The 17,708-nt window shown below is 41.6% G+C and overlaps 1 protein-coding gene across 1 annotated transcript in view; it reads left to right on the forward strand.

Annotated features, from left to right (window-relative positions):
* The window catches only part of LOC110449294 (TALPID3 protein-like), a 40,454-nt gene extending 33,206 nt beyond the window's left edge, over window positions 1-7,248 (forward strand). Inside the window, exons 19-22 of the mRNA XM_021496064.1 lie at window positions 218-644; window positions 825-1,079; window positions 3,501-3,626; window positions 5,576-7,248. Coding sequence (XP_021351739.1) covers window positions 218-644; window positions 825-1,079; window positions 3,501-3,626; window positions 5,576-6,033 — 1,266 coding nt within the window. The 3' untranslated portion in view covers window positions 6,034-7,248. The remainder of the gene's footprint in view (window positions 1-217; window positions 645-824; window positions 1,080-3,500; window positions 3,627-5,575) is intronic.
* Window positions 7,249-17,708: the final 10,460 nt, after the last annotated feature.

The following is a 17,708-nucleotide window of genomic DNA, read 5'->3' on the forward strand; positions in this document are numbered from 1 at the left end:
ACACCATCTGTTTGTTCTCCACTCAATCTTTATTTCACTTTTCTGTATGTTACACCATCTGTCTGTTCTCCACTCAATCTTTATTTCACTTTTCTGTAGGTTACACCATCTGTGTGTTCTCCACTCAATCTCTATTCCACCCTCCTCTTGTTCTATCCTCTCTGTTCTATACAGCCTTTATCCGCCCACACTGTATGTTCTATCTTCTCTATAACAGGAAGACATGACAGACCTCCAGGCCAGCGAGGGTGAGTTCCAGTACAAAGGTCAAATTGAACCAGAGAAGGATCCTATGTTACTCCTTTTGTCTCGTCTACAACGACATCCCCCTGACCCGACACCGGTCAGCCTCCCAGCCGCTGGTCAGTACGACATGAGCTCCCAGCAGGTTTACGACCTCCTGAACCACACAGGGCTCAGTACTGGCGAGGTGTTCATGAATGGAGCATCAGTCCAGAGAAGTCAAGGGGAGGTAATCCGTGTTATGCAGACACAGCAAAGCGTAGGAGAGGTCCTGGAGAATGAGCAGCCAACCAGAGACTCTAACAGAGAGGCTGCACGATCTAGCTATGGTTTCACCCACTCTAATGGTGTTTCCCAATCTAATGGTTTTACCCACTCTAATGGTGTTTCCCAATCTAATGGTAAGGATCTTTCATATTGCTATATAAAAAGTATAGATGCACATTTAATTGTCATTTCAAATTTATACTGAAGGAATTTGATGTCTAACAGTATTGTACTGAATGGATAGATTGATTGTGTTTGAGCAAGACAAGAGAATGTCTTTAACCAAATGACAAAAGGATTTGGTTTACCTTCAGACTTGCCCATTAGAAATGGTTCTCCGATGCGGATGACAGACCTCAGGTCTCAGTCCATACAGGAGGAGTCCGAGCCAGAGCCCACACCCCGGGACGACTCCTACAAAGAGCATATGCATACAAGAAATGAGAGACCACAAGCTACACCCTCACAGGATGCCCGACCATCATCATCTCGGGGCCGACAGTCTCCAGGGATGAAGGGTAGTAGCACACCTGGCGGAGTATCCCTTGGAGCGGGCAGAATCTCACCAGGTAAGTCCTGTCACTGGGAGCGAGCAGAATCTCACCAGGTAAGTCCAGTTAATGGGGGAGCGGGCAGAATCTCACCAGGTAAGTCCTGTCACTGGGAGCGGGCAGAATCTTGTCAGGTAAGTCCAGTTAATGGGGGAGCGGGCAGAATCTCACCAGGTAAGTCCTGTCACTGGGAGCGGGCAGAATCTTGTCAGGTAAGTCCAGTTAATGGGGGAGCGGGCAGAATCTCACCAGGTAAGTCCTGTCACTGGGAGCGGGCAGAATCTTGTCAGGTAAGTCCAGTTAATGGGGGAGCGGGCAGAATCTCACCAGGTAAGTCCTGTCACTGGGAGCGGGCAGAATCTTGTCAGGTAAGTCCAGTTAATGGGGGAGCGGGCAGAATCTCACCAGGTAAGTCCTGTCACTGGGAGCGGGCAGAATCTTGTCAGGTAAGTCCAGTTAATGGGGGAGCGGGCAGAATCTCACCAGGTAAGTCCTGTCACTGGGAGCGGGCAGAATCTTGTCAGGTAAGTCCAGTTAATGGGGGAGAGGGCAGAATCTCACCAGGTAAGTCCTGTCACTGGGAGCGAGCAGAATGTTGTCAGGTAAGTCCAGTTAATGGGGGAGGGGGCAGGATCTCACCAGGTAAGTCCTGTCACTGGGAGCGAGCAAAATCTTGTCATGTAAGTCCAGTTAATGAGGGAGCGGGCAGAATCTCACCAGGTAAGTCCTGTCACTGGGAGCGGGCAGAATGTTGTCAGGTAAGTCCAGTTAATGGGGGTGGGGGCAGGATCTCACCTGATAAGTCCTGTCAGTGGGAGCGAGCAGAATGTTGTCAGGTAAGTCCAGTTAATGGGGGAGGGGGCAGGATCTCACCAGAAAAGTCCTGTCAGTGGGAGCGAGCAGAATCCTGTCATGTAAGTCCAGTTAATGGGGGAGCGGGCAGAATCTCACCAGGTAAGTCCTGTCACTGGGAGCGGGCAGAATGTTGTCAGGTAAGTCCAGTTAATGGGGGAGGGGGCAGGATCTCACCAGATAAGTCCTGTCAGTGGGAGCGAGCAGAATCTTGTCATGTAAGTCCAGTTAATGGGGGAGGGGGCAGAATCTCACCAGATAAGTCCTGTCAGTGGGAGCGAGCAGAATGTTGTCAGGTAAGTCCAGTTAATGGGGGAGGGGGGGTTCTCACCAGGTAAGTCCTGTCACTGGGAGCGGGCAGAATGTTGTCATGTAAGTCCAGTTAATGGGGGAGGGGGCAGGATCTCACCAGATAAGCCCCGTCAGTGGATGTGCGTGGATAATGACACCACTTTGTATTTTATCCCTGCTTGAAAATGTTGGGGAGAAGGTGACAGCTTTATATAATGTTCATATTGTTCATATGCATGAATCTGTTCATCTTAGATGATTTGTTTCTGAGCCAAAATTACATTTTCTGTTCATGAAATTTGACCAAACTTCATGTGCTGTAACATGTTTGGCACACTAAAACTTGGTCATGGTCACCTTTATTTCCACTCCACTGAGCATCCAGGAATATTATCTTGTTATGGATCATGGTTTTCTAAACAATTGAAAAGTAAAAGATATTTTTTCCCCAAGCCACTCTTTCCTTACATTTTCATGCAAGTTTACCAAACCTCATGTACTGTTACATCTAAGGGGGAATGTTTTCACATACTATAACAAGATCACAGTGACCTGTATTTTCAATGTCTATGAACAGGAAATGGAAAAGACACGTCTATTGATGATGATTTTTTGCACTTAAACTAGGTCAGTTAGTTCACTACTAGTGCCAGTATTAGCCGATTAGGATCTATTGGTCCAGTTCTTACTCCTGAACTCTGTATAGTTATGTTACAATACTACTCCCTCCCATACATCTATATAATATATATAGCCCTATACAATAATTATAATCTAAAATGCAATGTACCATGGCTCATCAGCATGTCGGCCTTTGTTACAATATGATTATCTTTGGAATATGAAAATAATGCTGTTTGTTCTTGAGGACCGGTATCTAATTTTCTTTATCATTTTTAGGAATGTGGATATGGGCCTGTGTTTATATATGGGTCAATGTTTAGATATGTGATGATGTTTATATATTGGCCGATGTTTAGATATTGGCCAATGTTTAGATATGGGCCAATATTTGGATATTGGCCGATGTTTAGATATTGGCCGATGTTTAGATATGGGCCGATGTTTAGATATGGGCCGATGATTAGATATGGGCCGTTGTTTAGATATGGGCCAGTGTTTAGATATGGGTCAATGTTTAGATATGGGTCAATGTTTAGATAGGGGCTGATGTTTTGATATGGGCCAGTGTTTAGATATATGGGCTGATGTTTAGATATAAAATGTCTTGAATTGCAGTTGCAGGTAGGGAAACACAACTCTTTCAAATTACTCTTAACTTATCTGTGTTTACAGGTAAACCAGCAATGAAGAAACCCCCGCCAGCGACCCCATCTTCTGGACTCCCTAACAAGACCATGTCCACCACAATTCCTCGAACAGTCCAAATCAGAGAATCGGATGAACAGGAAAACAGATATAGTATGTTTATAGAAGCTTGTTGTGATGTACATATATAGTATGTTTATAGAAGCTTGCTGTGATGTACAGATATAGTATATTTATAGAAGCTTGTTGTGATGTACATATATAGTATGTTTATAGAAGCTTGCTGTGATGTACAGATATAGTATATTTATAGAAGCTTGTTGTGACGTACAGATATAGTATGTTTAGAGAAGCTTGTTGTGATGTACAGATATAGTATGTTTATAGAAGCTTGTTGTGATGTGCCCTTATGCTTTGAAGTGTTTATTACATACCTTTATATCTATACTGACACCAGCATTTCCACCTCATATCAAAAAGTGCAATATCACCTGTGTGAAAGATATGGAGGATTGTATATAGCTCAACCAGGACTTCTTTTCAGTTGGAAATCATCAATGGTTTTTCAGGGATCATATTGATGAATTGAAACCAGAATGGGCTACAAAATTTGATATATGAGGTCATTATAAGATGTAGGTTTGTCTGCCATTGTTGCTCAGCTCTGAGTAACAATCTTTATGTTGATCTATTGTCACGACAGTTCTGCTGTACGTCCCTGCAAAAACACTACCAGAAGAAATTGCATTCACAAGGAAATTGAATCAGTGTCACTTAAGGTCATAGGAGTGAATTGATAAACGGAAGTAGGAAGTACATCCCCAGTTGAAAATCCAATGTAGGGAGACAGTATCTAATGTTTAATATTAAGCCGATGAATATTGTATGTTTATTATTGATGATGTCAGATTGTTCGAGGAATAATAATTGTAGTGAAAAAAAAGGCAATTCTATACCAAACTAGAAAATGTCTGTAAGACATAAATGCCCCCGCTCATGGACGGGACGGGACGGACATGGGCAACACTCTATGCCCCCCATTTTATGGCGGGGCACAATAACAGAGAACACTTATATTTTGACCAAAAAAAACAATACAATGTATATATATATTTAGAATATAGATATAGCTACTGAACAGTATTTTTGCAACATTTATGCTGTTATGAACACAAGCTGGTTACAAACAATATTTACCTTGAAGCTGACTTTTAGAGCGGGCTTTGATACTAAAAGATTATGGATTTTTTCAATAATGATAACATGCACATAAAAAACAATTGTGTGTAATAAAAATAGTACCTAACATATGGTCATCTGACATAACAGGTAACAGATGTTGATATACTGATATAAGTTGTGCTACATTGTATCTGCAACATCAGACAAACACATCACTTTTGTCCTTGCTCTGAAATGGAGCAGATACAAATAAATAATAATAATATACAACATTTGATATAGCGCCCTATCTATCTAGAATAAGCCACTCTAAAGCGCTTTACAGTACAAAGATATACAATTTATACAATCAATACAATTAGCATATATATTAATCAATACCATTTTGAGGAATTTGCAGGAGCTGCCTTATCAGGCACTAGCTACTAGTCCTATGCCACCTGGCTAATATCTCCTTATGTGTGTGTGTGCCTGCTTGTGTGCTGGAGATGTGTTGTGTAAACAGTAACCATACACAATTACTTCAAAAGAGCTTCTGTTTCGATCAAGATCAAGGTCACTGTTACTATAAATAGAAAATAGATGTCATTGCTCTATTGGTTGTGGTTTTCTTTTTATTTGGATGAAACTTCACACAAGTACCTCAAATAAGTTTCATGTTCTTGTATCCAAGGTCAAGGTCACAGGTGGTGGCATTCATTTTCTCAAGACAATTTCTAGCTTTTATTTCTATGAAAATGTACAAGTTTGGGTGAGGATTAGTTTGTATCTTTAATGTAAAAAAAATATTTGTAATCCCCATGTATATATTACACTCTCTGGTAATATTTACTGTGTGTTAAGGTTTTACTCCAGCTGTGAACACTTAACTTCGGTGGAATATTTTGTCAGTACATAATGATCCCCTTGTTTTTGTACAGGTCAGGAGGGAGGGACCACGATGAGTGACCAGGGAACCAGGACATTCACACCGGACCAGATGAACATGGACGACCTCATCAAGTCTGGTTACCTCACACAGAGTAGGTCGGGCGAGTTCGGCCAATCAGGTGGCATGTCTCAAAGCTTTGGCCAATCAGGGCGTTTATCTCAAAGCTACGATCAAGCAAGTGCTATGTCACAGAGTCTTGACAACAAGAATGACATGAGGGAATCCACAGATTCGTATGCTACCCGCCAAATTAACAGAGGGAAGTCACTGGGATTGACTTACTCCATGGAGGAAAGTTTGGCTGCCACCGACTCCCTTGATGAGTCAGAACTACGGCAACTTGCCACAACTGGCACGCTGAAAATGTCTGTACGCATGCCTGCTCTTGGAGACATGGAAGATGACAGTGAGCGGCAGTCAGAGTTTGAGATGACAGACACACTGTGATAGAGCTTGAAGGACACGTTTGTATGGCGACAGATCTGATTACATTCGGTATTACATGTAGCCATGAACAGCTAGCATTACATGTTTGTGTACCTAGGTCTGATATTTATTTATCATTTCATTCAATTTAAAAAAAAAAAAAAAAATAGAAAAGAATCAGTTTTGTAGTTATCTTTGTATTTATTTTAGACTATATTTTACCCAAATTATGTCATGATTTACATTATATTATACTTTAGATACATCATTGTTCCATATAAAGCCTTATGTTCTGTTCCACCAACAGAGAAAGGTTTTCTTGAGCTGTACATATAGCATGAATATTATAATGTTTTACATTCCGTCCAGCACTAGATTATTACCTATACACATGAGATATCTTGTACATATATACCCTGTAGAAAGGCAGTGTCAATTCTGTGGAAATAGGTCATCGATGGTCTCAAGTCTGTGGAACCTTGGTGATTCACACTTTTCAGTCAATGGAGCCTTAATATAATCCATGCGCTTAGGTCTGTTGATGGGGGGAGGGGTGATGGTCAGTGGGGACTTAATGTCTGATAGTTAACTATTTATAAAGTCCTTTTTGCAGATTTCGAAAAATTATGTGTTGTCTGGGGTAAACACATTATTTGACTTTCTACATTTGATTTTTTACATGAGGTTTCTGATTTCTGTCATTGTTCACTTTACAAAGGTCACAACTTTTCCAACAAATGAAAATTTACTCAAACTGCTTTGAAAGTTTTCTTCTTGAGTGAAATATGATGCATCTTATATAATAGAAATAAAATGAAAATGGAGGTGTACGATTATGTAATATGTTTCTCTTAATATTTTTGGAGCAAACAAAGAGTTTTGATTAACAGGTAATTAAAGAAGTTTTATATTTTTTTCAATAAATAAAATAAGTGTACAGTTCACACTATTGATATCTCTCTGTACAGAGCAAGTCTGTCTCGTGGTACTTTGTGTAACTTTAGAGTTATATAGCTGTCTATAAAACTGGTGCCAAGCTAAGAACATGTACCATAGCCTTAAAAGAAACATGACCAGGCAGTCATCTGTAAAAAACATTGTTTTGACTTTGGAGTTTTATTTTCTGACGGGGTTGAATATCTTTAATTGTACTAAAAAAACAAAGGAAGTAGGCAGGGAGTGTGTTTGTATATTTTGAATATATGATGTAAATTTATATGTGAAATAAAACTGATAGATGAGTATGGTGTTGTTTTTGTTGATCAGTTGAGGGAGTTGTCTCCCTTACGTCAATTTTTAATACTCGTGAATACTTACCTAATGAGTAGTATACATATATGTCATATTTCTAGAGCAGTCAGTGTAATGCATGCTAATCACGTAATGACAACTTAATGAATTCACACTGTAGTGTTGTTGTCCTATTAACGTACATGTTTATAATTAGATGTGTTATCACGTTTACAGTAAAATACACACCAGAACGTCATCATGTACGTATATGTTAGCTAGGATCACCTTTCCGACAATAGAAAACATGTTGTCCCCCGATCAATATATAGTACTCCCCCGCCTTAACGTGACACCTGCTTACTTCCCAGGTATGGTTAGCTTCATCAAAACTAACCGATATCATACCATGAAATATCTAATAATCAGGGACGTACCGTTACCATGGACTTATAGATAGCAATCCAATAGAAATAATAATCTAATTCCGTGCTGTTACTAAACATAGATTATCACACCATAATTGTTTGTCTCTGACCTAATGTATTGTTATAATTATTATTCAGAGACTTATCTTTATTATCTTGCATTGACTGTGACCTTATAGTGCATTACACCCCAGAAAAGGATAGTTTTACTTTATTAGCATTACTTTGATCCATCTTTTGTTAGACTGCATCGTATGAGCAATCCCAACAACAAAGTATACCCAGTATCTAGTTGGAGTTCACATTTGAAATAAACCCAGAGCATGTGGTAATGCCACGCTACTAAATATAAGTGTACATATAGCTAACATAGTAAGTAAGTATCCTATCTCGTCCCATCCGGTTATACATGTTAAACTTAAACATCACAAGTATGGATACTAGGAGCCTGACTGTAGCAGCCGTGCACTACACGGCGGACTTGGTAAACAGGTAATTATAGGGAACGCCTACTCTCCAGCACTGCACGTCTCGATAGAGTTAGTAAAGTCGTCACTGATATGATATTGACGTCTGTACTGTAACAGCTGATCTGTCTCGTCCACCTACATAAAGATGAAGGTCACACACGACGGTAACTGGGGTTGCATATTGGCTGCAGACCGGAACACAAATTGCTGCGGAATTTTCAAAGTTTATGTTTTACATGAAAAAATATCCCTTTGAGTAATATGATCTCCAGGCAACAGTCCTAGTGTTGAAATCTGCTTCACAATATCAGGAATTTACGGGGTTTATATTTTCATATAAAACAGGGGTTGTAGAATGTCCTTCTGAATGAGTAGAATTATGCTAATTCAGAGCACAGGGCCCTGAGAACTTGTTACAGCTATATCTGAACCTAAAATAAGGTGTTCAGAGTATTCTTACACTATTATGTGGTTTAGATCAATTTTCGGTAAAAATGCCACCCCTAATGATGATATAAACTCGTATATTATATCATCATTATATATCCGGGGTGGCATTCTTATATAAAGACCACCTGTATTTGTGTGGTTTTAATAGACAGGTATAGTGGTAAATCAGGCAGGCAATCAGAATCAAAGGGACAACACAAAATTAATAGTGGACAATTTAGATCGTAAAGAATTGCTCTAGTATTAGTTATTCTGCCGATAGAATAGTAAACGATTTGTGCGGCGTTATCTACATCAACCAATATGCCATGACCTTGTTTACGGTAATGCGTCTGTATACTATTTGAACATGATAACGTGTGCATGCTTATCACGATATCGGCTGTTTGATCGCACTATTATCCTGGTACCTGTTGACTGGTGGTCTGCAAGTACCAGCATCCAACGTCGATGTAACAATTAAGAAATTAACCCCAAACGACCAACCATCCATATGTCCCCATCATCATAACATCTATACCCTCACTAGTCCAACAATCTGCACGTGCCTACGTCATTATACTTAATATAGCCTCACTACCCACCCTTCACGTGTCTATGTCATTATACTAAAATATACCCTCACTACCAACCCTTCAAGTGCCTACGTCATTATACTAAAATAGACCCTCACTACCAACCCTTCACGTGCCTACGTCATTATACTAAAATTGACCCTCACTACCCACCCTTCAGGTGTCTACGTCATTAAACAAAATATACCCTCACTACCCACCCATCGCGTGTCTATGTCATTATATTAAAATTGACCCTCCCTACCCACCCTTCACGCTTCTACGTCATTAAACAAATTATATCCTCACTAGCCCCCCTTCACATGCCTACGTCATTATACTAAAATTGACCCTCACTACCCACCCTTCACGCTTCTACGTCATTAAACAAATTATATCCTCACTAGCCACCCTTCACATGCCTACGTCATTATACTAAAATAGACCCTCACTACCCACTCTTCACGTGTCTACGTCATTATACTAAAATATACCCTCACTACCCACCTTTCACGTGTCTACGTCATTATTCTAGAATATACCCTCTCTTCCCACCCTTCAAGTGCCTACGTCATTATACTAAAATATACCCTCACTACACACCCTTCACGTGTCTATGTCATTTGACTAGAATATACCCTCACTACCAACCCTTCAAGTGTCTACGTCATTATACTAGAATATACCCTCTCTTCCCACCCTTCACGTGTCTACGTCATTATACTAGAATATACTCTTTCTTGCCACCCTTCACGTGTCTACGTCATTTTACCATATCAAGACCCTCACTTCCCACCTCCACATGTCTTCGTCATTATACTAGAATATACCCTCACTACCCACCCTCCACGTGTCTTCGTCATTATACTAGAATATACCTTCGACGTGACTTCGTCATTATACTAGAATATACCCTCACTACCCACCCTTCAAGTGCCTACGTCATTATACTAAAATATACCCTCACTACCAGCCCTTCACGTGCCTACGTCATTATACTAAAATTGACCCTCACTACCAACCCTTCACGTGTCTACGTCATTAAACAAAATAGACCCTCACTACCCACCCATCACGTGTCTATGTCATTATACTAAAATAGACCCTCACTACCCACCCTTCACGTGTCTACGTCACTAAATAAAATATACCCTCACTAGCCACCCTCCACATGCCTACGTCATTATACTAAATAGACCCTCACTACCCACCCTTCACGTGTCTACGTCATTATACTAAAATATACCCTCACTAGCCTTCACGTGTCTACGTCATTATTCTAGAATATACCCTCTCTTCCCACCCTTCGCGTGTCTACTTCATTTTACCATATCAAGACCCTCACTTCCCACCCTCCACGTGTCTTCGTCATTATACTAGAATATACCCTCTCTTCCCACCCTTCACGTGTCTACGTCATTATACTAGAATATACCCTCTCTTCCCACCTCCACGTGTCTTCGTCATTATTCTAGAATATACCCTCTCTTCCCACCCTTCGCGTGTCTACGTCATTTTACCATATCAAGACCCTCTCTTCCCACCTCCGCGTGTCTTCGTCATTATACTAGAATATACCCTCTCTTCACACCCTTCACGTGTCTACGTCATTAAACTAGAATATACCATCTCTTCCCACCTCCACGTGTCTTCGTCATTATACTAGCATTTACCCTCTCTTCCCACCCTTCACTTGTCTACGTCATTATACTAGAATATACCCTCTCGTCCCACCTCCACGTGTCTTCGTCATTATACTAGAATATACCCTCACTACCAACCCTTCACGTGTCTACGTCATATTACTAGAATATACCCTCTCTTCCCACCTCCATGTGTCTACGTCATTATACTAGAATATACCCTCTCTTCCCTCCTCCATGTGTCTACGTCATTATACTAGAATATACCCTCTCGTCCCACCTCCACGTGTCTTCGTCATTATACTAGAATATACCCTCTCTTCCCACCTCCACGTGTCTTCGTCATTATACTAGCATTTACCCTCTCTTCCCACCCTTCACTTGTCTACGTCATTATACTAGAATATACCCTCTCGTCCCACCTCCACGTGTCTTCGTCATTATACTAGAATATACCCTCACTACCCACCATTCACGTGTCTACGTCATTATACTAGAATATACTCTCTCTTCCCACCTCCATGTGTCTACGTCATTATACTAGAATATACCCTCTCTTCCCACCTCCATGTGTCTACGTCATTATACTAGAATATACCCTCTCTTCCCACCTCCATGTGTCTACGTCATTATACTAGAATATACCCTCTCGTCCCACCTCCACGTGTCTTCGTCATTATACTAGCATTTACCCTCTCTTCCCCCCCTTCACTTGTCTACGTCATTATACTAGAATATACCCTCTCTTCCCACCTCCATGTGTCTACGTCATTATACTAGAATATACCCTCTCTTCCCACCTCCACGTTTCTTCGTCATTATACTAGAATATACCCTCTCTTCCCACCTCCACGTGTCTTCGTCATTATACTAGCATTTACCCTCTCTTCCCTCCCTTCACTTGTCTACGTCATTATACTAGAATATACCCTCTCGTCCCACCTCCACGTGTCTTCGTCATTATACTAGCATTTACCCTCTCTTCCCTCCCTTCACTTGTCTACGTCATTATACTAGAATATACCCTCTCTTCCCACCTCCACCTGTCTTCGTCATTATACTAAGATATACCCTCTCTTCCCACCTCCACGTGTCTACGTCATTATACTAGCATTTACCCTCACTACCCAACCTCCACCTGTCTTCGTCATTATACTAAAATATACCCTCTCTTCCCACCTCCACGTGTCTTCGTCATTATACTAGAATATTCCCTCACTACACACCCTCCACATGTCTTCGTCATTATTCTAGAATATACCCTCACTACCCACCCTCCACTTGTCTTCGTCATTATTCTAGAATATACCCTCCACGTGTCTTCGTCATTATACTAGAATGTATATATATCATGATAATAGAATATACCCTCGCTACCCGTCTTTACGTGTATACGGCATTATACTAAAATATACCCTCACTAACTGCCTTTTACGTGTCTACATCATTATCCAATCAAGGCTCGCTACCCACCTTTTGCTTGTCTATGTCATTATACTAGATCTTGACCCCCACCACCCACCCTCGCTTTGACGTTTTATTGTATTTGATCAAGAACCTCACTATTCAACCTTCATGTGACTTCGTCATTATAGCAATAATGTAGTTCAACACCCTCACAATGACCCTCCACTTTTTCTACGGCATTTTATTATATATATAGACCATCACTGCCCATCGTTCAGTTAAGTAATCGGGATTGATTACTTTTAATGAATAAGTGTCCATTATCTCTAAGTAACGAACATTAATATAACGTACCCGTGCGAACGTCACTCTACCACATCTGGACAGGCCCCTCACTATCTACTCCCCCACGTCACTACACTAGATCCAGATTCCTTTCCTTCCCATCATCATTTCAGTACCAGCAATAGACTTTGGACGTACTAGCCATCCTAGTGGATGTTGACCTTGCTACTGGTAACCTTGAACGCAGGAGTGTTAACGCCTGCTATCTGATAAACCATCTATCGCGTTTAGAGAAAGTGTATACTGTCCTCATGGTCAAGGTTATTTAGCTAGTGTGGCCGTCGTCTAGGCTAGCTACCATACCGACGTAGTCTGTCGAATTCTTGTGGCAGTGTAATTATGTACAATCAGCATTAAAACGACACTCGTTTAATAGCATCCGAAATACTGAATCAGATCGATGATGTAACTTGGTCCGATGTATCAGAATCTAATAGGCACGTACTTGACCAAAACTGCTATGGCAGTATAAGACGGTATGTAACACCAAAGCAATACTCACACATTGGCAGTATAATGCGGTATATAACACCAGTCAGTACTCACACATTGGCAGTATAATGCGGTATATAACACCAGCCAGTACTCACATATTGGCAGTATACTGTGGTATATAACTCCCAGTCAGTACTCACACATTGGCAGTATATGGCGGTGTGTAACACCCGTCAGCACTCACACACGGGCTGTTTAAGGCGGTTTGTAACACCCAGTCAGTATTTACATATGGGAACTATAAGGCGGTATGTAACACCCAGTCAGTACTCACACATGAGCAGTATAAGGCGTGTGTAACACCCTGTCAGTACTTACATGCGGGTACTATAAGGCGGTATGTAACACCCAGTCAGTACTCACACACGGGCAGTATAAGGCGGTATGTAACATCCAGTCAGTACTCACACACGGGCAGTATAAGGCGTTTTGTAACACCCAGGCAGTACTCACATACGGGTTCTATAAGGCGGTATGTAACACCCAGTCAGTACTCACACACGGGCAGTATAAGGCGTTTTGTAACCCCCAGGCAGTACTCACATGCGGGTTTTATAAGGCGGTATGTAACACCCAGTCAGTCCTCACACACGGGCAGTATAAGGCGGTATGTAAGACCCAGTCAGTACTCACATACGGGTACTATAAGGTGGTTTGTAAAACCCAGTCAGTACTCACACACGGGCAGTATAAGGCGGTATGTAACACCCAGGCAGTACTCACATACGGGTACTATAAGGTGGTTTGTAAAACCCAGTCAGTACTCACACACGGGCAGTATAAGGCGGTATGTAACACCCAGGCAGTACTCACATACGGGTACTATAAGGCGGTATGTTACACTCAGGTATTACTCACATACGGGTACTATAAGGCGATGTGTAACACCCAGTCAGTATTCACACACGGGCAGTATAAGGCGTTATGTAACACCCAGTCAGTATTCACACACGGGTACTATAAGGCGGTATGTAACACCCAGGCAGTACTCGCATACGGGTACTGTGAGGCGTTATGTAACACCCAGGCAGTACTCACATACGAGCAGTATAAGGCGGTGTGTAACACCCAGTCAGTACTAACACACGGGTACTATAAGGCGGTATGTAACACCCAGGCAGGATTCACATACGGGTAATATAAGGCGGTATGTAACACTCAGGCAGTACACACATACGGGTACTATAAGGCGGTATGTAACACCCAGTCAGTACTCACACACGGGTACTATAAGGCGGTATGTAACACCCAGGCAGGATTCACATACGGGTAATATAAGGCGGTATGTAACACTCAGGCAGTACACACATACGGGTACTATAAGGCGGTATGTAACACTCAGTCAGTACTTACATACGGGTACTATAAGGCGGTATGTAAAGCCCAGTCAGTTCTCGTACACGGACAGTATAAGGCGATGTGTAACACCCAGTAAGTACTCACATACGGGTACTATAAGGCGGTATGTAACACTCAGTCAGTATTTACATACGGGTACTATAAGGCGGTATGTAACACCCAATCAGTACTCGTACACGGGCAGTATAAGGCGGTGTGTAACACCCTGTCAGAACTTACATACGAGTACTATAAGGCGGTATGTAACACTCAGTCAGTATTTACATACGGGTACTATAAGGCGGTATGTAACACTCAGTCAGTATTTACATACGGGTACTATAAGGCGGTATGTAACACCCAGTCAGTACTCGTACACGGACAGTATAAGGCGATGTGTAACACCCAGTAAGTACTCACATACGGGTACTATAAGGCGGTATGTAACACCCAATCAGTACTCGTACACGGGCAGTATAAGGCGGTGTGTAACACCCTGTCAGTACTTACATGCGGGCACTATAAGGCGGTATGTAACACCCAGTCAGTACTCACATACGGGCAGTATAAGGCGGTGTGTAATACCCAGTCAGTACTTACATACGGGTACTATAAGGCGGTATGTAAAACCCAGTCAGTACTCGTACACGGACAGTATAAGGCGATGTGTAACACCCAGTAAGTACTCACATACGGGTACTATAAGGCGGTATGTAACACCCTGTCAGTACTCAAACACGGGCATTATAAGGCGGTATGTAACACCCATGCAGTACTCACATACGGGTACTATAAGGCGGGATGTAACACCCAGTCAGTACTCGCATACGGGTACTGTAAGGCGTTATGTAACACCCAGGCAGTACTCACATACGAGCAGTATAAGGCGGTGTGTAACACCCTGTCAGTACTTACATGCGGGTACTATAAGGCGGTATGTAACACCCTGTCAGTACTCACACACGGGCATTATAAGGCGGTATGTAACACCCAGTCAGTACTCGTACACGGACAGTATAAGGCGGTATGTAACACCCATGCAGTACTCACATACGGGTACTATAAGGCGGTATGTAACACCCTGTCAGTACTCACACACGGGCATTATAAGGCGGTATGTAACACCCAGTCAGTATTCACATACGGGTACTATAAGGCGGTATGTAACACTCAGGTATTACTCACATACGGGTACTATAAGGCGATGTGTAACACCCAGTCAGTATTCACATACCGGTACTATAAGGCGGTATGTAACACTCGGGTATTACTCACATACGGGTACTAAAAGGCGATGAGTAACACCCAGGCAGTACTCACATACGGGTACTATAAGGCGGTATGTAACACCCAGTCAGTACTCGCATACGGGTACTGTAAGGCGTTATGTAACACCCAGGCAGTACTCACATACGAGCAGTATAAGGCGGTGTGTAACACCCAGTCAGTTCTAACACACGGGTACTATAAGGCGGTATGTAACACCCAGGCAGTACTCACATACGGGTATTATAAGGCGGTATGTAACGTACACGGGCAGTATAAGGCGGTGTGTAACACCCTGTTGTAGAATACCCAGTCAGTTCTCACATACGGGTACTATAAGGCGGTATGTAAAACCCAGTCAGTACTCGTACACGGGCAGTATAAGGCGGTGTGTAACACCCTGTCAGTACTTACATACGGGTACTACAAGGCGGTATGTAACACCCAATCAGTACCTACATACGGGCAGTATAAGGCGGTGTGTTACACCAAGTTAGTACTCACACATGGGCAGTATAAGGGGGGTGTAACACCCAGTCGGTAATATATATTTTTTGTAGGTACATTTATAGTGTTAGTTCAAAGGTAGAGTCCATTTCATGATAGATCGATATACCTGTGTTTTCAACTGTGGTTTCAAGTACACATGGTCACCAGGAGTGATTAATTATATAAATTCAGATTTGACGAGCGTAGAAAGCAAGAATTTGCTTAGCATCACTTTATCAGATGAATAATAACCAATGTTGGCATCAAAGCCTGACGTGTTCATCCTTTTCATAATGTGTTGCCCTTATACATACGTCTGCATGCTATGTCACAATAAAAGACAATCAGTTAAATCATAATTCATATTTATGAATAAATAAATATTGAATTGCCAAATACTGGCCTAAACTACATGCACGTGCAGATTCTCACGCGCATTATCGGGTGAATCTACAGAAAAAGCCCCCCCCCCCCCCATAAAATTTGACAAGTTACCATTTTAAGGGCCTGACATAAACATCAACATTTTAACCAGAAATCTACATTTTAACCATTGTTTTTAAAGAATTTGTTAACATTCGCTCCAATCGGCCATCATGAAATATTAATAGTCTACATTATAAAACATTTCCTTGAATAATACTGCAAACTCAGAAAACTATTCTACGCCTCACTCGATCTTTTGTCAATGAAAAATGTCCATTAACATCTTGCTTTCTTCGCTCGCCAAAGCTTAAAATAGTTTAGAATTACATCTTCAGAATAAAAAAAAATACCGCGCTCCGCTCGGCTGGGAAATGCTACATGTAAATGTCCCAGTCTCAGTAAAGGGAAGAAAAAGGAAGTTCTAAATATTTTTGCGTTCTAGTTCTAGATAAGGGCAAAAATCCGTCTTTTTCTGAGTTAAAAATTTTGGGCAACATCCTAAATTAATTCCTTTGTCAATCGTGACTATGTCGTGACAGATTCTGCTGTATCGGATCAAAATCGTAAAAATATCCTGTGTTGTCTGGACGGTGTCTTTCTTGACAGTGTCGTGTGGATCGGGACACTGTCGTGATGAACGGGCAAGATTTTGAGAACTTTTTCATTGCCGTTTCTAGCCGATTAAGTCCAGATCGCGTCCAGATATTGCCGAATGCGTCGGTTCACTGTCCGGCCACTCTCTGATCTCTGTCGGATCGCGTTCGGGAGAATCGGGACGCTGTCGGGACAGATGCGGTCGTTTTTTACCATGCGGAAGTTACAAATCGGAATTGATTCGGATTGAGGACGAGAGAATCGGGACGGATTCCTGAACAATATCTGATTGTTGTCGTAATTAAAAAAATGTTTTCACAAATTTGGATTGGTATAATTATATTCTCGTTATATAATACAGTTATAACTGTGTAAATGTACTACAACTCAAACAACAATAAAACATTAAATATTGTTTAAACTGATTTTATATTTTAATAATAGTTTCCTTACTTTTAAGTCACGTACCTGTATGAATCATCGGATATATCGTGTGGTTTGTTTACCGAGATAAGATGTCTAGATCGTTGACCGTGAACTCGGTGTAACGGGTAAACAACT

The sequence above is a fragment of the Mizuhopecten yessoensis genome, unplaced genomic scaffold (assembly GCF_002113885.1).
Source record: "Mizuhopecten yessoensis strain PY_sf001 unplaced genomic scaffold, ASM211388v2 scaffold4553, whole genome shotgun sequence".
Taxonomy (NCBI): Eukaryota; Metazoa; Mollusca; class Bivalvia; order Pectinida; family Pectinidae; genus Mizuhopecten; species Mizuhopecten yessoensis.